The sequence below is a fragment of the Vicia villosa genome, unplaced genomic scaffold (assembly GCF_029867415.1).
Source record: "Vicia villosa cultivar HV-30 ecotype Madison, WI unplaced genomic scaffold, Vvil1.0 ctg.000210F_1_1_3, whole genome shotgun sequence".
NCBI lineage: Eukaryota > Viridiplantae > Streptophyta > Magnoliopsida > Fabales > Fabaceae > Vicia > Vicia villosa.
The window spans coordinates 158,742-184,145 of NW_026705075.1; the positions used below are offsets into that span (position 1 = coordinate 158,742).

The following is a 25,404-nucleotide window of genomic DNA, read 5'->3' on the forward strand; positions in this document are numbered from 1 at the left end:
CCAACGTTTGCTGAACAACACAACATGATGAGATGTCTTTTCACCGTGATTTTTACAAACTACAAAGTGTAACTTTTACGTTATCGTGATTTTCCGCCGCGGTTTTAAGAAAACTAGACACAAAATGAAACACACTCATAAAGAGGTTTTTCCACCACGATTTTTATAAATTACAAAGTGTAACTATTATGTTATCATGATTTTCCAGCGCGGTTTTAAAAAAGCTAGAGAAAAAACCAAAGACACTCATAAATAACTTAGGGTGTGTTTGGATTGGCGGTAGACGAAATTGATTCTAACAGAATTGAGTTTGGTAGAATTGAATTTATCAGAATTGAGTTTAGCAGAATTGATTTATGTTTGGATACATTTACGTAAAAGTGAGTTGAATAATAAATTTCAGTGTAAAAAACATCCAGAATCAATTCTGGAGGCAGAAGCTACAAATTCTAGCTTCAAGTAGAATCAATTCTGGACACAGAATCAATTCTACTTTTGCCTAAACAAACATCTTTAAATCACTCAAAATCAATTCTATATCTATAGAAGTGCTTTTGACCCTTCCAAAAGCCAAACCAAACATACACTACATGATTTATCAACCCAAAAAAAACTTCAATGAACAAAACTTGATGGCTATGAACAAGTGCTAGAAATGGAAAAGTAAGATTGCATATCAAAAACAATTTCTAGATGAAACAAAATTTCTCAAACTCATCACAATAACAAAAATAACATGAACCAATTCACGCAGTAGAATCTCCTCATCCCTCTCTCTTTCTCCCACTCATCCACTCTCCTCTCTTCACTATAGTATGATTGGAATCTTCACCGCCACGTGTCACTCCATCTTTCCACGCGCCACTCGCGCGTGATATAGTACCCCTCACTTTCTCTCACTATATATTTTTAATTTTATTTTCCTCTATTTTTCTCTCTCTAATTTTCTCTATATATCAACAAGAGGCAAGATAAAAGAGAACGACTTGGGCTTTTGTTTTTAGTTTTCATTTTTTAATTTTTCTCGTAAAATTTTTCTTCTTTCTCTGCCTCCGTCGACTCTTCACCCACAGTGTTCTTCAATTCAACCCTCCTTCGTAACCATGAAACCTCTTCTTTCTTAACCAAACCAGGTATATATCTCTCTCTTTATACTCACAACAACTCTATGTGCGTGTCTGCGCGTGTCTTTATATATACATACACATATATTACTATATATCCGTTTTCATATATATAAGTGCTTTCTTCACGTTTTCTTTATTTCCAATCCGCAACTTGCGAATCGTTCTCTAACCATAACGACCCATTTTTGCAGCTTCGTGAGGGTCTCATCAGGTTCTTCTTCTGCTTCCATGGAGGTAACCAACCAACACTATAAAATTATTATTTTTTTAATATTTTATTTCGTGCTTTACTTGTCGTACAATTTTAATGTAGTTGAATATATCTTCGCGTAGTAAATAACACGAATTTTCGTGGATCATATTATTTAAGTTCGTACTCTGAAAAATGAAAACCCGTTGTTTTTCGTGTTTCCGGGGCTGTTATTATTATACATATTATATATTATTATGTTTGTTTCGTGTTATTTTTTTCATTTTCTTTGTTGTTTGAGTTCTGTTTTCTGGTTTGAATAAATTGCGGCGCTTTTTTGTATTTGAGAGTAATGTGCTTGGTAGGTTTTCATGCATTTGTGTAAAGTTTTCAACTTTGGATTCTGGGTTTTACTTTTGTTTCGAGAAAATGGATCTGGTTTATTCATTTCTTCTTCTTAGTTTGTTGCAGACACTGCTCTGCCTTCAGTTTTCCTCTGTCTACTTCCTTCCACAGATAAACATATATAGCTCCTCTGAATCTGATTCTCATTAATGTGATTTTCTGTTCTTGTTGTTGTTCTTATGAGTTGATTTTCTTGTTTGAGTTTTTTTTTTTAAATATTTTTCTTCTGTTCCTAAATATTGCTGTTTAATTTGGGAATTTTTTAGTTATGCCCGTATGTTTATTCATAGTTGGATTAATGAACTTCAAGGTCGAATCCTCTGGAAAACCTGTGCTTGAGTCCTCACTGAAATAATTATTGATTAGACTTTATTTACTGGTTTACTCGAGCCTTCTCCGGTGAGAACCAGAGAGCCATAGGGTTTAGACCAAAACAAAATCTTTGATAAAAATTTTCTTCTATTTTTAAAATAAATTATAAATTTTCTTAATTTTTTTCTCATTAGTTTATATTTCTTCTCTTTTACTGTTGCAACCATGTATGATTTCAATAAGGAATATTTATAAATAAATCTTACTATCTTTATGTTATTATTATGTAGTGCTTTTGTTTAATCACACGGCACTAACACTATTGGCAAAAATTCACTTTTGAATTTGTAGATTATATTTGACCACAGGTTGAAAATTGCATGATAAACATGTTTAAATTTTTGGACAGGTGAATGCAGTTCAAGTTAATAACAACCTAGTGAACGGTATCAATGAGCAACGAGATGAACGATCACTTTCTCCAGAAAGGTCCAATGCTTATAATGTTTTTGGTGACCCGGATCCCGACTTATCTCCCCGGGTGGGTGAGGAGTACCAGGTTGAAATTCCTGCTTTAATTTCAAAATCCGAGTATTGTTTGTTTGGAAGGAATGCCAACGAGGCAGAAAGTACTCTTTGTAACTTTGAAGTAGGATTACCTATCCCTATTATTTGGATAAAGGATGGAGCAGAGAAGAGTAATGCCGATCCACCGAAAAACGAATGCAAGTTGAATCCTAAACTTGAGGCCATTGGCAGTACATTGTTTAATAGAAAGAATTCTGATATGCAGCAAGAAACAAAGATTGGGATGCATGAGGAGCATAGCCATAAAGGACACATTCTGGTTCCTGGTTCTCGAAGTGACAACTGGACTGAAGTTGAAGAGGCCGGTTTTGTCCTTGGTTTGTATATATTTGGGAAGAACCTCGTTCTAGTGAAAAGATTTATCGGCAATAAGAAGATGGAGGATATACTGTCATTCTATTATGGGAAATTTTATAAGTCTGACAAATATCACAGATGGGATGGAAGTAGGAAAATGAAGAGCAGGAAATGCGTTTTCGGGGAAAGAATTTTCACTGGACAAAGACAAAATGAGCTTTTGTCTCGTCTACTACCGAATGTATCACAGGAATGTCAAAAAAAATTACTTGAGGTACAGACTTAAACAATTCTGAAGTTTATGTCATTTTAATTTTAATATCGCTGTTGCTCTACTGTCATGGTATTTGCTATGAACATGTTATAACTTTTTTGAGTTCAATTGTATCGTAGGCGTCGAACGCATTTGAAGAGGGAAAAATGCTTTTAGAAGATTATGTCTTAACTCTAAAAGCTTTAGTTGGGATCAAAGCACTTGTTGAGGGAGTAGGAATTGGTAAAGGGAAACAAGATCTTACAGGTGTCTCTATTGATTCTGTAAGGTCCACTCAAGCCGTCCCGTTTCGCGCAGAAATACCGGTTGGTAAAGCATGTTCAATGCTTTCAACTTCGGAGATAATAAGCTATCTAACAGGTGACTTCAGATTAAGTAAAGCTCGAACAAGCGATCTCTTTTGGGAAGCTGTTTGGCCTCGTCTACTTGCCAGAGGTTGGCACTCGGAGCAGCCTAGATGTTATAACTATTCGGTTACTTCTAAGAATCCTCTGGTCTACCTTGTCCCCGGAGTTAAAAAGTTTTCAAGGAAGCTCATTAAAGGGAATCACTATTTCGATTCTCTATCTGATGTCCTCAACAAAGTTGCATCCGATCCTGAGCTAATTGATCTCGAGAAAAATGGGGATGATGACAGCACAAGCAAGGAAGGAAACGGGTGGATGAAAGATACAAAACTGGACACGGAAAATTCCTCGGCTGATCAGCCGCGTCATTGCTATCTCAAGGTAAAAACTCCAAGTAACAGCACAGATGTAATTAAATTCACTGTTGTGGACACAAGTCTAGCGAATGAAAAGATGAGAAATGTGAAAGAACTGAAAAGCCTACCATTTGGAGTTTTAACAGCTTCTAGTTTGGAAATTGATTCGAGCGATGAAAATACCTCAGAAGAGGAGAAAACAAACGAATCCGAGTCTGTAAATGGCAGATGCTCTGATAGCAGGAAGAATGATATTACTAAAGCCGGTAAACTTAACATTGTTAAGGGTGAATTTTCAGACTTGAATGGTTTTGAAAGCAAGCCTTCAAAAGAGAAGCTTCCAAGAAGCAACATGGTCTGCACTAGAATATCAGCTGCCTCGATAGACCAGAAGACAGACTTCTTGGATAACAAGAAGAGAAAAGACGGTATGAAGTGTCAATCACTCCCTAGAATAGAATCTGATAACATAATTGATGTGGTCCCTATTACGAAAAAGAGAAGGAGATTAACTGCATGTAGCCGTGCAAAGACAGACGGAAGTACGGCTAGTTTCTTTGCGGTTCCTCCGAGAGTTAAACAAGAAGAGACCAGTTTCTGTCGGGATCAAGACAACTCAAAATACAGCAAGAATGTAACTGCTGATTTTTTGGCTCCTAGAGTAAAACAAGAGAAGTGTCCTTACAATCCAAAATCTAGTGATAGTGTTCATTCATCTGCAGAGAAGTTAATTCCACCTCAGGAAGTTAACTATTTAGCGCGTTTTCCAACTCAGGAGATAAAAAAGTTAGCAGAACCTCTGCCAAATCTCGGCTCATTCATCTGCAGAGAAAGTGTTCCTGGTACAAGCTCTTCCGGCACAAGGGAACAACATCGAAAACCTCAGCCGCGGACTATGATTGACCTTAACTTACCTGTTTCACCGGAAGTTGATGTTGATGATTCTTTTGGGAATGAAATGACTGAGATACAGAAAGTTGATACAAGCAAGGAATCAGGCGAGGTCAGTGCAGGGATAAACGTCGAACCGGTTGATCACTCAGAGCAGCAGCCTGATGTACAAACCCGGAGGACAGGCACAAGAAACCGACCCCCGACAGCAAAAGTTCTGGAAGCTTTTGCCTTTGGATATCTAGACAAAAAGGAGAAGCGTGTCAGAAGTAGGGACAGCTCAAGATCAAAAGCTTCGCGACGTGTGCGTCATAAAGCGGAAGGCTCTGGTAGCGATGCTGTTGCAGATTCTGGAAAAGAGGAAAGAGCGAATTTCGCCTGCAATGGTAATGGTAGCGCTGGCAGTAACGGGGATGTGGTATATACAGGTTTCCAACAATGATGTCTTATAATGGGAGATTGAATTTGTTTCTCTCTCTCTCAATACTTAGAGACAGCAGCTTGTGATCTTTCATTGGTTCAACTAGTACAGTACATTATACAGAATTTGATGTTAGAATTGGTTCAACTAGTACAGTACATTATACAGAATTTGATGTTAGAATTGGTTCAACTAGTACAGTACATTATACAGAATTTGATGTTAGATACAATCTTCGAATATGCAATCGAAGGTCGAAATCGAGAGTCACCTTCATCATTAGAAAGTACTGCTTCCAGACTTGGAGGTGAAGAAATGATGTTGAATCTCCAAGAATCACAAGGAATGAAGTTGATGTTGTGTTTCTATCTGTTGTGAAGGTAATATCACATAATGATGTTGATGATGACAAGTGTCAAATGGTTGTGTTGGTGACAATTGTCAAATGGTCTTGATCCCAACAATTTTTCTAAAGATTCTTGATGATGGCATATGAACAAGAAAGATATATCACAAGCCTCCTCAATCAAATGTATTAAGTTTCAGGTTAAGGTACTAGACAATGTTGAATCAAACAAAGAAATTTGAAGTCTTAAAGCTGTTATCTTTAAGTTGAAGTTGTGAACTCAAAGATGTGAAGTGTAAAAGCTCGATTGGTCTTGTGCTTAGCGCCTTAGTTTTGATCAATTTATTGTAAAGGAACAAGAATAAATCTTGAGGTACTAAGACAATGCACATACACACAAAAAGTGTTTTCAAACATCTTCTCTTTTGATAAACTTCTTAAAATCAATTTGGGAAAACACTTAATTCATTAGAAGTTTGTTTAAGCAATTAAGAAGGTAAAAATGCATTGAATAATCGATTAATTTGTCCCTTTAATCTATTAAATCAAAGCGTAATGCCTCCTAATCGATTAATGGGGCTGATAATCGATTATGTGATATAGAGAATCCAACTTTTTTATTTTAGTTTGGTTAATCGATTATCACATGTTTTTAATTAATTGAATCATTGAAAAGCCATATGGATTGTTTCCCTTTGATTGAGCCAGATTTTTTTCTATATATATAAATGAATAAATGAAGTTTCTCCTCATTTTAACATGCATTAGTTTTCTAAATAAAAACTTTTTTCTATCATTATTTCTCTTATTCTTATATAAAGCTCTTGTTTTACTAAAACTGTATTATTGCCAAGAGAGTAAAAAGTTTCATTTGAGGGTTGTGGGTTGTGTTGTAGTCAGGTCCGATCATGCACAATTGCAAGGAGTCCTATAACACCCGGCCTCAAATTTTAAAGGCCCCAACATTTTTTAATAATTAAACAAAATAATATTTTTAAAAAAAAAATATTAATTATACAAAATTTATATAAAATAATTTATAATTTAAACAATACAATGATTTTTTTTAGTATTTAGTTCGATTAGTATACAATTGTATTTTTGAAGTGTTATTTTTAATTATTAACTTTTTTATTTTTAAATTTAGGCCCATTTTTAAAATTAAAACAGAGCCTCTAAATTGATTGGGTCAGCCCTGGTTGTAGTGGTGTTGTGTTACAAGTATTTATTCAAGAGTGTAGTTCTCTTGTGATCTTTTTTTAATTGGATTTGGAGGTTGCAACCTAAACCTAAAAAAAGTTTGAGTAAAAATTATTGAGTTAGGTCTAATTAAAAACTTTGGTTAAAGTTATTGATTTGAGCATGTGTAAAAGCTCGAGTTGTTGTTGTAAGGCTTTTGGGCTGAACATGTGCAAAAACTCAATTTGTTTTGAAAGGTTATTTTGGTTGACTCTAGGAAAAGCTCAGAATTGTTTTTATTTGAAATCTCAAGGAGAAATTGTTAGGAACTTGAGTACGACTAATGGTTTAGGATGAACAATGATAACTCTGGTGTGATTTTCCTATCCATTTTTTCTTGTATTCTCTGCCCCTTCTCTTCTCTATTATTCCACCACTTTATCTATGTCATTTTATCCCTTCTAACATAAACATTTTCAAAATCAAAGTTTTTATAAATAGATCTTTTGAAAATTTGAATATCACAATACACTCACCCCTCTAGTGTATGGAGTCATCTTGTCAACAAGTTGTATCTAAGTCTAACCATTGTTATAAGACTGATCGTCTCAAGAGAAAGAAATAACTTCAAACAACTCACTAAATAGACCCTCATTCTTCAATAGAGAAGAGATTGCTTTGTGGAAAGTGAAGTTCAGAATCTTTATAGAGAGGATGCATTATGATATCTGGAATTTTGTTAAAAATGTTATTTTGTTCCCACATATCTAATTGATGGTGTTGTAGAAAATAAAGATAGAGATATTTGGACCAAAGATGATAAGAAAAAAGTGTTTCACACTTTGAAAGCAAAAACCATTGTTATTATCACTCTAATCATATATGAGTTTTCGTGTGTTTGTCACCAAGATACTACAAAAGAAATGTAGAAAAAGACTAGGATGAACACGTTAATCCATGAATACAAACTTTTTATAATGAAACATGAAGAAACATTCAGGATATGAAAAAAAATTATTCACAATGTGAATCATATAAGAACTCTTTGTAAAATTTTCCAAAATAAGGATTTGGTTATAAACACTATTACGAAAAAGACCTTTCATAAAACATTATTACAACGACCTTCATGTTAACCGTGATAATATATCGTTTACGTGTGCTTGAAATTTTTAATTATTTATTAATATATATATATATATATATATATATATATATATATATATATATATATATATATATATATATATATCATTTACGCGCGCCTGGATTTTTTAATTACTGATTAACAATTTTAGGAGGACCATTCTTTGAAGGAAATTTTTTGAATGACTAAATATGAGATATTTAGGAGGACCACAAACACAACCTTAAAAATTTTAATCAAATTACTTTTTAAAAATTAGAGTAGTCTATACGAATATAATAACTAACCACTATACATAATTTTGATGTAATTATTTTATTTAATATAGAAGTTTAATCTTTAATCATATACCCCCGCTAGTGGACGGTGGGATTGGTCCCTCTTGGATTAGTCGGTCGCAAGGCCGGATACCAAGATTTTCAACAAAAAAACTTTAATCATATATATAATTTTCCTTTATATGATGTTGATTTTATTTGTACAATCATTTTTAAAAATATTTTGCTTACTTAAAATATAAATGATCAATTAAAACCGTTACGTTAAAAGAAAATAAATGATTAAGATTAGGAGTAAGTTTTCAAACCTAGACACACACACACACACGCACATACACACACAAGTTTGAACTGGCCAATAACTTGTATCATTTGGAATATCATAGGTTTGAACTCAAATTGTGCCACTGTGATCTCTGACGGGATGATTCATGTGTTCAAGGCATTGGGATCAAACACATCATAATACCTAATTTTCTGTCATGACTCCTTCTTGCAAAGGTTGTGGTTCTTCATAGTGTTCTTCAAAGGCTTCAAACAAATGAGCAGAAAGAGGGTTTCGTGGTAAATGACCGGTAGCTTGAAATCTCCTTAGTAATTTGTATGTTCTCTCAAGTTCATGGTCTCCTCTGTATACTAGGGTTAGCAACCTGCGCATGCAGTACCCACGTACATGTCGTGTCACTAGAAGACATAATTCCTCAAAAGCTCAAACATGCTTTTCACAAAAAATTTAAAGAATCAAAGTGTTATTGACACAACCCCCGACAACTGCGCCAAAAACTTATTGTGTTATTTATATGTGCAAGTATACACAGTCAAATGATAGCAAGTGATATAAAAATAAAAGTATTTATCCTACATAGATCGTAATAACTTAAGTTGATCCTCAATGTAAAACTTTGTGAATACCCATGAGAAAAAGATAACAATAATGGTTGGTTGTCATAGATTTAGGTTGTGTAGTAGTTAATAAGAGTAAAGAAGTTAAATCAATAGTGAGAGATATGTTGGGTGATCCATTTAATGAGTTTTATACTTTGTGTGTATCTGATGAGATCCTTCTTGATAGATAAGGCAGAAAATGGTATAGTGGTGTATGTCTACAACATCAAAATATATGCATTAAGTTAGGGAAACAAATCTCTAGGTCTCACAATAACATTAAAGCATGTGTTATATAACTTCTAATTGCTTTTATGGTTGTAGTCCTTTATGTCTAAAGAGACTAATCTAGTGAATACGTTTATCCTAATATTTTCAAACATATTTACCATGAGCTCCACTAGTTAACAAATCTCTCAATCATTAATCAACTTTTGCCGATTTCTAAGGTGATCAAACAAAGAAACGAATGTATAGCGTTATTTCACATGATAAAATGTATCGCTTAAAATCACACCATCTAACACAAAATATAAATTTTCATCAAACTACACATAGCTCAACATAAAGAGTTTAGCTCATGGTGAGCAAAAGAAATACAACAACAAATTCTCAAAGTTAACATTATAAACACTGATGAAAAGAAAATAAAAACCTAAGTGTAACACTTCTAATCCTTACAATCTTTAATCAGTAAGAAGCGAGTTCTGTCATGCCTGGTAGCTCAATACTTCTTCAGTAAAGGAAGGGGGAGATTCTCTTCACTTATGGTTCATACATGTTCTTCTCAAAATGAGATATTTTTCTAATTTATTTCTCTAGTGTCTCTGTCAACTTCTGAACCTTCTTTCATTTCTTCAATGTGGTTCTTTTATATCCTCTTAACTTTTAGGGTTTCCTGTAGTCATTGGATCATGGGCCTTGTGCTTATCCATTGATTTGGCCCATGAAAATCAACACATTCCTTCTTCTTAACCTCTCATACCAATACTAGGTAGTACAAATCAGCGTGCAAGGGACAACACGTCTGGTGGCAAACCTGTTGTGCAGACAGACAAGCAGCGCAGAAACTTCAGCGTTCAACAACTTTCGCATATTTTGTTTTGTAGTGTTTGTTCTTATTCATTCAGATTTCTAGCTTAGCTAGTGTTTCCATCTTCAAGCTCTTGTCATGTTTTCCCTAAGGTTGAAGCCCTTCACTCCTTACAATGTCTTCTAGCTCTAAGGCTTGCTAGAAAGTGAGGTTGTATTGAAGCAACATTTCTGGCATGACGAAACTTATCACCAGAGCAGTCCTAAACAAATAAAAAACATATCAAACTCATAAAAGAGAGCACATAATGTGCCCCATGCTAATTAAACTAAAACAAGCAAAACCTACTTAAATTAACCTAATAAAATTTGCTAACACAAAATAAAATCAAATAATAAAGGCTTAAATATTTCATAAATAGTTACTTATTAAATACCGAGAGTAATAAGGAGCTAAACATTTAGGATTCATAAGAGACATTAATATCATATTACTACTATGATTGTATTTGCGAAAATAATGAAGATATTGCACCCTCTTATGTAAGAGAATGCAAGAGAGTTCATGTCTCTTAGTGAATGAACTTTCAACTATAATGATTGAGATATTTGTAGACACGAACTATGAACCGAATCATGAGAAGGAAACAATCTTCTGTCAACTCCCCAACAAATATGTGAGAACATAGGAACAATTATTCCTCCTAAATTGAAGGAGTAGTAATCTCTGACAATTTTGATCAACCAAACCTTTCAATGACACCTCATATGTCATGTATTAGAGAAACAAACTAATGATGAATATAAGTTAGGGTCGGACGACTGAGACTTCAGTCGAACGACCCACACTTAAATGTTAATTTCAAGCTTCAATCGAACAACTCGAACTTGCGTCCGCCAATTTTCTCTGATGGCCCTTTCAAACGGTTTCTCTTTAAAGTCCAATCAAAATTATTTCAGTGTAATATTGTGAAGTATGATTCAAACTTCCAAGGAGTTGGCAACCGACATGGATACGTAAAATTTGAATGGAGTATGGAGTACTATGTGGACACCCACTTATATTTGAGTTGGTTGGTACTAAAACCGAGTGACACGTCGCTACTTTAAGCACGTATGGCATAATAATTGCTCCTATCGTATTCAATAAAAAAAAAATCGACAACTTCGATACAATTTATGTCACTTCATCCACAACCAAAGTTAGTTGGAAAACGGATTATGAAAAAAACTGCTTCAACATATAATTTCCCTATCTTTCTAACCTTTTTTATTTATACAGGGTCTCTCATAAATTAGATGTTCAATTTTTCAACGCTTATAATATTTTTTTTTTAACACTACTATATTCTAGTATTAAACTTTATTATTTTATTATTTATGTTAAGTTTTGCGGTGAACTTTGACCATTCCACTCCAAAAACTAAAAGTTATGACTTGTCAACTGTGTGACAATATCTTGATATACAATTTGTTACTTTGAAATTTTCTTATCTATTTAATATTTCACAGAATATGAAAAATAGACACACTAATTTTATGATTGAAATTTGAAAATAACTCTTAATGAAATTTGTTTGATTGATACTATAATGAAATTATTTTGAAAATGTTTTTGTTTTATTTTTCTTATTTAATTTGCTGCAGTACTATTTTAGAACATTTACTCTAATAAAATAATTATTTTTGTAGTAATTGACACGGTTTACATTTTAGAAAGGTTCAAAATGTGCTTTGTCTAGGAAATTCAATGGAAAAAACCAAAATAACTATTCACTTTGCTAAAAACAAGCTAAAGAAGGAATATATTATGCAATCTATAAACTATACACTTTGAGTATGAGAACTTGTTATTATCGTGAAGAAAAAAAAGTAAAACATACTTTTGGTTTGTGCCGAAGAGAAAATTATTATTAGTGTCTAATGTGGTTATAAAAGGAGGGAAAGCTAATAGTTTAGTTTTACGCATCACAAACATTCTTCTCCTTAGTTCATTAGAGAGAAAAATAATTAATATCTTTCCTATAAAAATTTTCAAGTGAGTATTCTCATATTTAAAGAGAAATATTGTAATATCTTCTACTAAGTTTAATATTGTCGGCTAATTTTTATTGTTAAATCAAAATTGTGTTTATACAACTCTTATTAAAAAGGATCATTGTATCGAAAGTCTTTCTAGTAATGTGCTTAGGTGGCATGTTCAGTTAAATGTGTCAAACGGCGGTGCAAGTAGATATGGATGAAAAAAAAAAATTCATTTGAGGGGAAGAATACCCATAAAAAATGGATGAAATCACACTTGAGAGGAGATTGTTGATATATCAAGTGTGAGTAAACACTTTTTAAATCAGAAGACACATAAATCAAATACCTTACAAATTTAATTTTAATATGTGATGTCAAATTCATTTAAGATCAATGTTAAAAATTCAATGTAATGATCCTCTCTAGATCCAACAACGATTGTGTTGTTTATAAAAACAATCACATTAGATTGAGAAATATGACCGTATATAAATTAACTTTAAATTACTAATCGTTAATTGGTTCAGTAGTAATTAAAGTTGATTCCCCTCAACCTCAATTTGATTTCAAAACTTATCTCTAAATCAAATTAAGCGGTCCAGTGGCATTTTCAACTTTTTTTCAAATTTCAAACAAATAACTTAATTTCTAAATGTTTTGCAACGAGGATTTGAAGAAGGTTTTTTCTTTATCCACCTCCCTATGGAGTCACCCCAGCGAAAATCCCATTTTACCCCTGCTTCGGAAATGCATTTCCGAAATATTTTTTTTTCTAAATTTTTTCAGACTTCGGAAGTGCATTTCCGAAAAAATCCCAAAAATTGGGATTTTGATTAATTCGGAGATGCATCTCCGAAAAAACAAAAAAAAATCTAAAAATTCCAAAAACTAATTTTAGGATATGAATTAATTTATATATTATAAATTTGATATAATTTATGAGTAATAAATAATAATAATTATATATTTTGATATAATTTATTAGTTATGAATAATAATTATTATATATTTCTATTCTGATTCATATTTTAAAATTTAAAATAATTTTAATTAAAAAAATTAAAATAATTTCACTTACAAAATGAGTTATAATTTTTTATTTATATATTTATATATTTATAATAATCATTATATATTTACAAAAAAAATTAAAAAAATAAGTGTTTTAATTTATATATTTATATAATAATTATAATAATTATTATATATTTATATAATAATTATTATATATTAATTATAAATATATTTATATATTTATATAATAATTATAAAAATTAAAAAAAATGAGTGTTTTAATTTATAATAATTATTATATATTTATATATTTTTATATTAATTATTATATATTTATATATTATATATTTATATATTTCACTTACAAAATTAATAATTATTATTATATATTTATATATTTCTATTCTGATTCATAATTAAAAATGAGATAATTTTTTATTTAGTTTAAAAAAATTAAAAAAAGATTTTGTCTTAATTTTATTTAATGAATAAATTTTATATTTAATTCTATATAATTCAAAATTTACTTATGGAATTAAAATGTTTTTGATTTATATAAGTTAGTAAAATAATTTTTAACTTTCAAATAGTTTAGGATGTTTTGATTCACCTTGATTTTATTCATTCACCTTCATTTTATTGATTCACCTTGATATATACCTATTAATTGTATTGATTCACCTTGATTTTAATTTTTTTAATAATTATTAATTATTTCGGAAGTGTATATCCGAAACATTCCAAGACCAATTTGGTCTTGGAATATTTCGGAAGTTCATTTCCGAATTCCTCCAAGGGGGTGCGTTCGGAGATGAACTTCCGAAAACACCACATTTTCTGAAAAGTAACTTTATTTCGGAGATGCATCTCCGAAATCAATATTTTATATTAAAAAAAACACGTTTTCGGAGATACATTTCCGAAAACACCTTTTTTAACAAAAAAAGTACCTTTTCGAAAATGAACTTCCGAAACAAGGGATAGTGTGGTAAATTCACCAGGGGTGGACAAGAAGGTTAGGAGGTGGGTGAAGAAATTTTCTTTGAAGAATGGTTTTGAACAAGTTGGTTTTGTTGTGGTTCTTAAAAAATAAATGTATTAAGCTTAAGCATTGAATAGCCTTAGGCTAATTCACTACTTGTCCTATAAATAAGCTAATCCCTTTAGTACTATAATAAGAAATAAAATAATAACTAACAAAGACTAAGGAAGCACACTAAAACGAGTTTAAGCTATTTTTCTTTTCTCTTAAAAATGTACCCTTTGAAAAAGACCCGTGGATTTCTAGGTCAACTAAAACTCATAATAGAAAATTATTGGTATAAAAGAATTTCCAATAAATAATACACTTAAAAAATATGCTATATTTCCTTGTAAGAAAGAAAGTTTTTGTGTGTGGGTTTCTTATGCTTATTACCACAAAGACTGCATGGATCACTAAGGAAAAGACTGATTTATCACAAGCAACCAACAATCAGTCATGAATGAAAGTTACATCATATGTGTATGTATTCAATCAACTTTAGAATGAAAGCCAAATACTTTGCATTGCATTGTAACTGCTCCATTTTCACAATTCACCTGGGTGGGGGCACCAAGAGATTGGTTTTTGGCATTACAGCTATGAAATGGAAAAATCATAAAAGTTCAACTTCACATATGCTGTAATGTACACAGCTGAGAGAAAGACTTTAATGCCTTATAAGCTATAAACCTTCCTTCGAATCCGAAGATTGTATCTAACATCAAACTATGTATAATGTACTGTACTAGTTCAACCAATGAAATATCACATGCTGCTATCTCTAAGTATTGAGACAGAGAAACAAATTATATCTCATATTATAAGACATCATTGTTGAAACCTGTATATAACACGTCGCCTTTCCTGCCAGTGCTACCATTACCGTTACAGGCAAAATTCGCTCTTTCCTCTTTTCCAGAATCTGCAACAACACCGCTACTAGAGCCTTCCGCTTTATGACGCACGCGTCGCGAAGCTTTGGATCCTGAGCTGTCCCTACTTCTGACACGTTTCTCCTTTTTGTCTAGATATCCAAAGGCAAAAGCTTCCAGAACTTTTGCTGTCGGGGGTCGGTTTCTTGTGCCTGTCCTCCGGGCTTGTACGTCAGGCTGCTGCTCTGAGTGATCAACCGTGCCTGTTCTCCGGGATTGTACATCAGGCTGCTGCTCTGAGTGATCAACCAGTTCGACGTTTGTCCCTGCACTGACGTCGTTTGACTCCTTGCTTGTATCAGCTTTCATTTCATTCACAAAAGATTCATCAACATCAACTTCCGGTGAAACAGGTAAGTTAAGGTCAATCATAGTCCGTGGCTGAGGTTTCGGAGGTTGTTCCCTTGAGCCCGAGGAACTCGTACCAGGAACACTTTCTCTGCAGATGAATGAGCCGAGATTTGGCAGAGGTTCTGCTAACTTTTTTGTCTCCTGAGTTGGAAAACGTGCTAAATAGTTAACTTCCTGAGGTGGAATTAACTTCTCTGCAGATGAATGAACACTATCACTAGATTTTGGATTGTAAGGACACTTCTCCTGTTTTACTCTAGGAGCCAAAAAATCAGCAGTTGCATTCTTCCTGTATTTGGAGTTGTCTTGATCCCCACAGAAACTGGCCTCCTCTTCTTTAACTCTCGGAGGAGCCCCAAAGAAATTAGCCGTGCTTCCGTTTGTCTTTGCACGGCTACATGCAGTTAATCTCCTTCTCTTTTTCGTAATAGGGACCAGATCAGCTATGTTATCAGATACCATTCTCGGGGGTGATTGACACTTCATACGGTCTTTTCTCTTTTTGTTATCTAAGAAGTCCGTCTTCTGGTCTATCGAGACAGCTGATACACTAGTGCAGGCCATGTTGCTTCTTGGAAGCTTCTCTTTTGAAGGCTTGCTTTCAAAACCACTCAAGTCTGAAGATTCGCCCTTAACAGTGTTAAGTTTACCGGCTTTAGTAACATTGTTCTTCCCACTATCAAAGCATGTCCTATTTACAGACTCAGATTCATTTGTTTTCTCGTCTTCAGAAGTATTTTCATCATCTGAATCAATTTCCAAACTAGAAGCTGTTAAAACTCCAGATGGTAGGCTTTTCATTTCTTTCACATTCCTCGTTTTTTCGCTCACTAGACTTGTGTCCACAACAGTGAATTTAATTACATCTGCACTGTCATTTGGAGTTTTTACCTTGAGATAGCAATGACGCGGCTGATCAGCCGGGGAATCTTCAGTATCCAGTTTTGTATCTTTCGTCCACCCGTTTCCTTCCTTGCTTGTGAAGTCATCATCCACATTTTTCTCGAGATCAATTAGCTCAGGATCGGACGCAACTTTGTTGAGGACATCAGATAGAGAATCGAAATAGTGATTCCCTTTCACGAGCTTCCTTGAAAACTTTTTAACTCCGGGGACAAGGTAGACCAGGGGATTCTTAGAAGTAACCGAATAGTTATAACATCTAGGCTGCTCCGAGTGCCAACCTCTGGCAAGTAGACGAGGCCAAACAGCTTCCCAAAAGAGATCGCTTGTTCGAGCTTTACTTAATCTGAAGTCACCAGTTAGATAGCTTATTATCTCTGAAGTTGAAAGCATTGAACATGCTTTACCAACCGGTATTTCAGGGCGAAACGGAACGGCTGGAGTGGACTTTACAGAATCAATAGAGATACCTGTAAGATCTTGTTTCCCTTTACCAATTCCTACTCCCTCAACAAGTGCATTGATCCCAACCGAAGCTTTTAGAGTTAAAACATATTCTTCTAAAAGCATTTTTCCCTCTACAAATGCATTCGATGCCTACGAAACAATTGAACTGAAAAAAGTTATAACATGTTCGTAGCAAATACTATGACAGTAGAGAAACAGCGATATTAAAATTAAAATGACATAAACTTCAGAATTGTTTAAGTCTGTACCTCAAGTAATTTCTTTTGACATTCCTTTGATACATTCGGTAGTAGACGAGACAAAAGCTCGTTTTGCTTTTGTCCAGTGAAAATTCTTTGCCCGAAAACGCGTTTCCTGCTTTTCATTTTCCTACATCCATCCCATCTCTGATATTTGTCGGACTTATAAAATTTCCCATAATAGAATGACAATATATCCTCCATCTTCTTATTGCCGATAAATTTTTTCACTTGAACGAGGTTCTTCCCGAATATATACAAACCAAGGACGAAACCGGCCTCTTCAACTTCAGTCCAGTTGTCACTTCGAGAACCCGGAACCAGAATCTGCCCTTTATGTCTATCCTCCTCTTGCATCCCAATCTTTGTTTCCTGCTGCATATTAGAATTCTTTCTATTGAACAATGTACTGCCAATAGCCTCAAGTTTAGGATTCAACTTGCATTCATTTTTCGGTGGATCGGTGTTGATCTTCTCTGCTCCATCCTTTATCCATATAATTGGAATAGGTAATCCTACTTCAAAGTTAAGAAGAGTACTTTCTGCCTCGTCGGCATTCCTTCCAATCAAACAATACTCGGATTTTGAAATCAAAGCAGGAATTTCAACCTGGTACTCCTCACCCACCCGGGGAGATAAGTCGGGATCCGGATCACCGAACACATTATATGCATTGGACCTTTCCGGAGAAAGTGATTGTTCATCTCGTTGCTCATCGATACCATTCGCTAGGTTGTTATTAACTTGAACTGCATTCACCTGACAAAAAATTTAAACATGTTTATCATGCAAGGTTTAAGATTTTCAACCTGATGATGTTTTTGTAATGAAGTACCAACAGAAACAAACACTTTCTTCCAGCTGTGAGTAAACATAAATCAACCTATGGTCAAAAATGTTTCAACATGATAAAGTTTATTTATAAATATTCCTTATTAAAATCATACATGGTTCCAATCAGCAAAACAGGAGAAATATAAACTAATGAGAAAAAAAAATTTAGAAAATTTATAATTTATATTAAAAATAGAAGAAAAATCTTATCAAGGATTTTGTTTTGGTCTAAACCCTCTGGTTCTCTGGTTCTCACCGGTGAAGGCACCAGTAATGCAGTACTAAACCTCAGATTCTCCCTAGGGATTCGACCATGAAGTTCATTAATCACTTGAATCCGACTATGAATATAAATATTATTTAATATTACTTAAAAAACCAAATAAATAAATCATACAGGCATAACTACAAAATTCCCAAATTAAACAACAATATTTAGGAACAGAAAAAAAAATATTTAAAAAAAAAAAAACTCAAACCAGAAAATGAACTCATAAGAACAGTAACAACAAGAGAAAATCACAATAATGAGAATCAGAGAAGCTATATATGTTTATCTGTTGAAGGAAGTAGACAGAGGAAAACTGAGGCAGAGCAGTCTGCAACAAACTAAGAAGAAGAAATGAATAAACCAGATCCATTATCTCGAAACAAAAGTAAAACCCAGAATCCAAAGTTGAAAACTTTACACAAATGCATGAAAACCTACCAAGCACATTACTCTCGATTACAAAAAAGCGCCGCAATTTATTCAAACCAGAAAACAGAACTCAAACAACAAAGAAAATGAAAAAAATAACACGAAACAAACATAATAATATATAATATGTATAATAATAACAGCCCGGAAACACGAAAAACAACGGGTTTTCATTTTTCAGAGTACGAACTTAAATAATATGATCCACGAAAATTCGTGTTATTTACTACGCGAAGATATATTCAACTACATTAAAATTGTACGACAAGTAAAGCACGAAATAAAATATTAAAAAAATAATAATTTTATAGTGTTGGTTGGTTACCTCCATGGAAGCAGAAGAAGAACCTGATGAGACCCTCACGAAGCTGCAAAAATGGGTCGTTATGGTTATAGAACGATTCGCAAGTTGCGGATTGGAAATAAAGAAAACGTGAAGAAAGCACTTATATATATGAAAACGGATATATAGTAATATATATGTATGTATATATATAAAGACACGCGCACACACGCACATAGAGTTGTTGTGAGTATAAAGAGAGAGATATATACCTGGTTTGGTTAAGAGAGAAGAGGTTTCATGGATACGAAGGAGGGTTGAATTGAAGAACACTGTGGGTGAAGAGTCGACGGAGGCAGAGAAAGAAGAAAAATTTTACGAGAAAAAAAAAATAGAAAAATGAAAAATGAAAACTAAAAACAAAAGCCCAAGTCGTTCTCTTTTATCTTGCCTCTTGTTGATATATAGAGAAAACTAGAGAGAGAAAAATAGAGGAAAATAAAATTAAAAATATTAAGTGAGAGAAAGTGAGGGGTACTATATCACGCGCGAGTGGCGCGTGGAAAGATGGAGTGACACGTGGCGGTGAAGATTCCAATCATGCTAAAGTGAAGAGAGTAGGGTGGGAAAGAGTGGGAGAGAGAGACAGGGGATGAGGAGATTCTACTGCGTGAATTGGTTCATGCTATTATTTTTATTGTTATGAGTTTGAGAAATTTTGTTTCATCTAGAAATAGTTTTTGATATGCAATCTTACTTTTCCATTTCTAGCACTTGTTCATAGCCATCAAGTTTTGTTTCTTCATGTCCTTTTTTTTCATAAACCATCAAAGTTATTTGTTTGAGATATGGATCCTCTCCCTTTAGATATCTCCGGCTCACTATTATGCTTAAATCCAAACTATTAAATTAATCTATAGAGAGAGGAAAGAAAAAATTGAAAGAAAATTAAACCAATAGATTTAAATCTAATGGCGAGATATGGCACATGAGAGATGGCGGCACCAAAAATGTTGTAAATAATCTGTTTTCATTTGCGTGTGTTTGGTTCTATGTCTCGCTTTTCTTTAAAACCGCGGCGAAAAATTACAATAACTTAAAAATTACACTTTGTAGTCTGTAAAAAACGTGGAAAGACGTGTCATAATGCTATGTTGTTGAGTAAATTTTTGCCGGAACACGCATTATATGACGTTGTGTTGTTGAGCAAACATTGACCGAAACACGCGTTATGTTATGTGTGTGGTTGAGTAAATATTGGCCAAAACACGCGTTACATCTTATTGTGGTATTGAGTAAAATGTTAATCAAAACATGCGTTATAATTTTGTCAGGTACTCTTGAATAGATTTAAATAAAAGGTCTTTTTATCAAATTTTATTCATATTAATCTTTTTACGAACAAGAGACTCAATTCAATATAAATTTTATAAATTAAATTTATAATAAGTAACTAAAGAATAATTAGTAAATTGATAATAAATATGACAATTTGATAGAATGACGTATACTTTAAAATATTTACAATCTCATAAATTTATTTAGTAGTAATATAAAATTATGTTTGATTTAGTTTTGTGAAACTGTTTTTTAGATTTTTATAATTTTGAAAATAATAGAAAAATTATTTTCTATTTGAGAGTTTTAAGAATTAAAAAACTAAAATAGGTTTTAGAGATTTTAATTTTTGATTTTTAGTTTTGGAGATTAAAAAGAAGAAAAAATTAAGAAAAAAGGTATATTTTTCATTAACGACAAATTCGTAATATTGTACAACTTTAAAATAATTATTAAAAGGAAAATTATTAAACTTTTTTTTCTTCAAATTTCTTTTCTAAAACTTATTTACAAAATAGTTTTAAAAAACTAAAAACAAAAATTCATTCAAACAAGTCCTGATTTTTTGTGTTTATTCTTGTTTTACCTCCCAATTATAAGACTTTTGTGTAATTAGAAAGAAGAAGTCCACACAAACAAAAGAAAAATAAAAATGAAGTCGAATAAAAATCTCAAATAGACCAAGAGTAACATAAATCCTAATTTATTTGGAATATAAATAATATTGCATCACGGTTACAATAGATAACCGTTGTGGAAAGTATCTAGAGTTTATTATATAATATGTAGATTGCTTGTTTTTTCACACATATCACTAAAGAAATACAACCATTCAAATTGATAGAGAAGTATATAATCTGAAAATTAAACTATTCTTGAAAAACAACTTAAACAAACCACTATTTTTCGAAGTGCATGCATGTCACAACTCATATCTTACTCTTTAACATTTAGAATATGGTTCAATGGTCTAAGTCCTTCATGACATCGATTATTTTGCTTCTAGTTTAATTTGAATAGCATCAATTTATTAGCCTAGTTTACCTCATCATCGTCACTTATCATGATTATTATGTTGATTACTTATCATAATAAAAATCATGATGATAAGTGACGATGATGAGGTAAACTTGGCAAATAAATTTATGTTATTCAAATTAAACTATAAGAGAAGATATCGATGCAATGAAGGAATTAGGTCATTGAATCACATTCTATAGGTTAAAGCAGGGGCGGAGCTACAGCCCAGCGAGCCTGGCCATGCGCCCGGGCTCAACCCCTCCCCAAGGGCGGAGCTACAGCCCAGCGAGCCCGGGCATGCGCTCGGGCTCAACCCCTCCTTTTGTTGTATACTCCTCATCTAATAGTCGATTTTTAGATAACATCATGGATAAAATTAAGGACAAAATTAGTAAAAACAGGGTGTGAAATTTTTGGACAAAATTTTTAGACAAAATCAAGAGAAAAATTAGTAGAAATAGGGTGTAAAATCAGTAAAAACAAAGGTGTAAATTTTTTGCCCAGGCTCCCTAAAATTTCTGGTTCCGCCACTGGGTTAAAGAGCGTAATATGAATTATGAGTCGAATGCAATTTAGAAAATATTGATTGATATAAGTTGGTTTTCAAATACAACTTAATTTTCAAATTATAAATTTCTATGTCAATTTAAATAAATGTATTTTCAGTGAAGGGTTAGTGAAATAAACAATCTACATTCAATATAATAAACTCAACTTGATCTTATGTCAATCTGCATAAGAATTTTAAAGAATAAAACATTGTTAAGTCACAAGAAAGTCTCTTTAGACTTAGCAATGTTTTGTTCTTGTGCTGAGAACATTAATCAACAACAGGAAAATACACCAACATTTATCAACAATACAATAATAACATACAACAACGTTAAAAAACATATATTTTATAAACAAAACACTGATAACATGCATAATATACAATAACATACAACAACACAAAATATAATAAAATATTTCAAGAACGCACCTTTTATTGAAAATAATCGTGGAACTGAAATAAAAAATGAAGTTCATTTAATTTATGATACTATGAAAAGTAAATACAAGGTGGATGAATTTTACACGATAGCTTCATACATCTTGTATTATTTTTCATAGCAACACAAACCATATGTACCGTAGCAAAAGTATACGCTTTGTTAAGGTGATTTTTTTCATTCACTTTTCCTATAAAGAAAAAAAAACACCATGACATTAACATCATTACATGGAACATTCACCAAATGAAAAAAATGAGAAATCATTTTTAACAAGAAATGTAAACGAAATTGGAGCATAAGTTTAATGAACGAACCTGAAGGTGGAGATCAGTGAAGACGAATCTGAAGATTGCAGTATGTGTGATGAGTGACATGGATGTTAGGGTCTTCTTTAGAGATAGAAGAGTGAAATGTGTTAGGGTTTTATTTTGAGAGAAATGACTTTTATGAACTGAGCGAGAGATACTTTCGCTTAAATGCTTAAAAAATATCACTTTTCATCACGATTGACAGGATGAATCGTGATGAAATGATTAGACTTTACACCACGGTTGACTAAATTAACTGTGGTGATATATAAGGACATTACCTTTTTGTGACGATAAAATGAGATATTGAAGGCGCTTGGATTTGAATCATTTAACTCTTGGTACATTTAACTCTTTTTACATTAATCATTTCTTCCCCTCGTTTTTTATATCTTCCACGAGACAAATTATGGGGATATATAGTTTTAGATTTGTTTTCCTCTCCCGTTTAACTCTTAGCATGTTATAAACATAGTGGAAATATTAATTTACAGGATTGTATCTAAAAAGCATCAACAAAACACAAAATAAGATTATTCTTCACAAAATAAGATTACTACTAACCAAGAATGCATTAGAACTATGACACTCACAAACTTATCCCAAATGTTCTTATCAATAAAATTTTATTTTACATCTAGATGTTCAAGACCAAACTTGGGCTTTGTATTGTAATCATGTGTAAGTTGTGACTTAAAAGTTCCTCCAATGCTCACTGGCATAAGAAATCCACCTACTAATTCTACATTTTATCACTAAATTCTTAAAACTAAAATATTGACTACAGTGACATGTGGTTAAGGAATCCAGCAATCTCATGGAGTTCAAAAAAGTAGGAAAATTTGATTTTGTTTTCATGTTATGCAAAGTATGTTGTAGCCTCTTATGTTGCATATCAAGCACTTTGGTTAGAGATGTTGCTTTAAGAGTTGAATGTGAGCAATTGTGTGGAAATCAAATTGCTAGTGGATAATTAATCAGTATTTGATTTTTTAAAAAAATATTATACGTCATGGTAGGAGAAAACACATAGAAGGATGTACCATTCCTCGAGGATACAGTTGGCAAAAAAGATTGAAAGGTTGAATATTACAAGACTGAATTGCAATTGACTGACATTCTAACAAAAATCCTTAAAGTAACCAAGATTTGAAAACCTCAAAGGATTAATGGAAATGAGGACCTTAAAAAAATTTAATTATGAAAGATATTAGATATGTGATTCAGTTTTAAAAATTAGAAGTAATTTGTTATATTATGGTTAGACAATTATAATTATCTTCACTTGTAGTAATTACTAACTAGAAATTAGTTAGTTATATAATTGTATATAATGATGTAATTTATGTTTGCAGTATACACTTAATTCTAATAATACATCTATATATATATATATATATATATATATATATATATATATATATATATATATATATATATATATATATATATATTGAAACATAAGCTACTTAACAAAAATAACATTGACTGTCATTTTATATATCTCCAAAAAAATTATAAATAAAAGAAAAATAATTATCCTATTAAAAATTTTCCATATTAATATATTCAATAAGAAATATCTATAATATAAGAAAATAAGTGGTTCTGGTTTTTACAAAAATACTCATCCTTAATTTTCTTACACCTATTAAAATTGTTGGTATTTTTGTCTATCCACACAATTGTCTAATATAATCTTAATATTTTATTCAACATTATTATAACTTATAAATCACTCCCTCTCATTTTTAACCATTCTTTCTCTCTCTTCACCTTTCCATTATTAGTTTTCAAAAGCAATGTAAAGTTGATTGGAATATTTATTCTAATTATTAGATTTAAAAAAATGATTTTGCTCCAACATATTTATTCTAATTATTAATTTTTAAAAATGATTTTTATAGTGTTATAAAATTATGTGGAAAAAATGTTACAAAGAAACTTTTTATAAAAGCTTCAAATGAAAATTTTATTTGAATAGTTATTCTTAAAATGTGATTTCAAGTATTTCATCTATTTATGGGTAAAAAATTTGGATATCAAAATTTCAACAAATCACTTAATTTTGAAGCTATTTCAAATAGATTTTCATAAAATCATTTTTAAAATACAACTTTTTGAAAAAATTGCGACTTTGACAAAGTTTTGGTCTTCAATAATCTATGTTTATGTTCTAGGATGTCAAAATTAGTGTTTCATTTTAGAAAAAACGAATATAATTTTTTTTTAATATTTTGAAAAACAGTTTTGAAAAATCTATTTTAAAGAATACAAAGAAAAAAATCCATTTTTTAGAAGCTTAAACAAACAGGCCCTATAATATGATGAAAATAGAAAAAAAAAATCAATTTTATTTATTTGTGTCCAGAAGCCATTATAATTGATTCTAAAAATTACCATTATTTTAATGTCAAAATACATTCAAACTTTTTTTTAACCATTAAGGATTTGTTTTCTTTTTAAATGTGATTTCAAAATTTGTATTTATGTAATTTAATTTTTATGCCATTATCAATACTATAAGTACCTTTTATGGAAAAGAAAAAAGAGAGATAAATAAACAACAAGAAATCAAATTCAAATTTCAAAATCTTATTTTCCCTCCTCTTTTACTCTATTTTTTTATATTTTATATACGAAAATTTACTATTGATCCATATATTTATATATTTTTCTAAACGATACCTAAAAAAAATAATATTAGTATACGGGAAAAAATTTATTATTGATCTAAATATTTTAATATACGAAAAATGGTATTTATGATTCAAAATTTTTTTATTCAAAAATGGTATACGGGAAATAATTTATTATTGATCTACATATTCTTATATACGAAAATTTACTATTGATCCAGATATTAACGATACCTAAACAAAAATAATATTAGTA

The 25,404-nt window shown here is 31.7% G+C and overlaps 2 protein-coding genes across 2 annotated transcripts; one reads left to right on the plus strand and one right to left on the minus strand.

Moving 5' to 3' along the window:
- Nucleotides 1-972: 972 nt before the first annotated feature.
- LOC131625375 (uncharacterized) lies at nucleotides 973-6,056 on the plus strand. Its single transcript, XM_058896238.1, has 4 exons — nucleotides 973-1,133; nucleotides 1,319-1,361; nucleotides 2,444-3,193; nucleotides 3,313-6,056. The coding sequence occupies exons 2-4, from the start codon at nucleotides 1,356-1,358 to the stop codon at nucleotides 5,227-5,229; spliced, it is 2,673 nt and encodes an 890-aa protein (XP_058752221.1). The 5' UTR covers nucleotides 973-1,133; nucleotides 1,319-1,355; the 3' UTR covers nucleotides 5,230-6,056.
- Nucleotides 6,057-14,451: 8,395 nt separating this feature from the next.
- LOC131625376 (uncharacterized) lies at nucleotides 14,452-19,266 on the minus strand. Its single transcript, XM_058896239.1, has 4 exons — nucleotides 19,121-19,266; nucleotides 18,891-18,933; nucleotides 17,041-17,790; nucleotides 14,452-16,921 (listed from the first exon to the last, which is right to left on the minus strand). Exons 2-4 carry the CDS (start codon nucleotides 18,894-18,896, stop codon nucleotides 14,957-14,959), a joined length of 2,721 nt encoding a protein of 906 aa, XP_058752222.1. The 5' UTR covers nucleotides 18,897-18,933; nucleotides 19,121-19,266; the 3' UTR covers nucleotides 14,452-14,956.
- Between the last annotated feature and the right edge of the window lie 6,138 nt (nucleotides 19,267-25,404).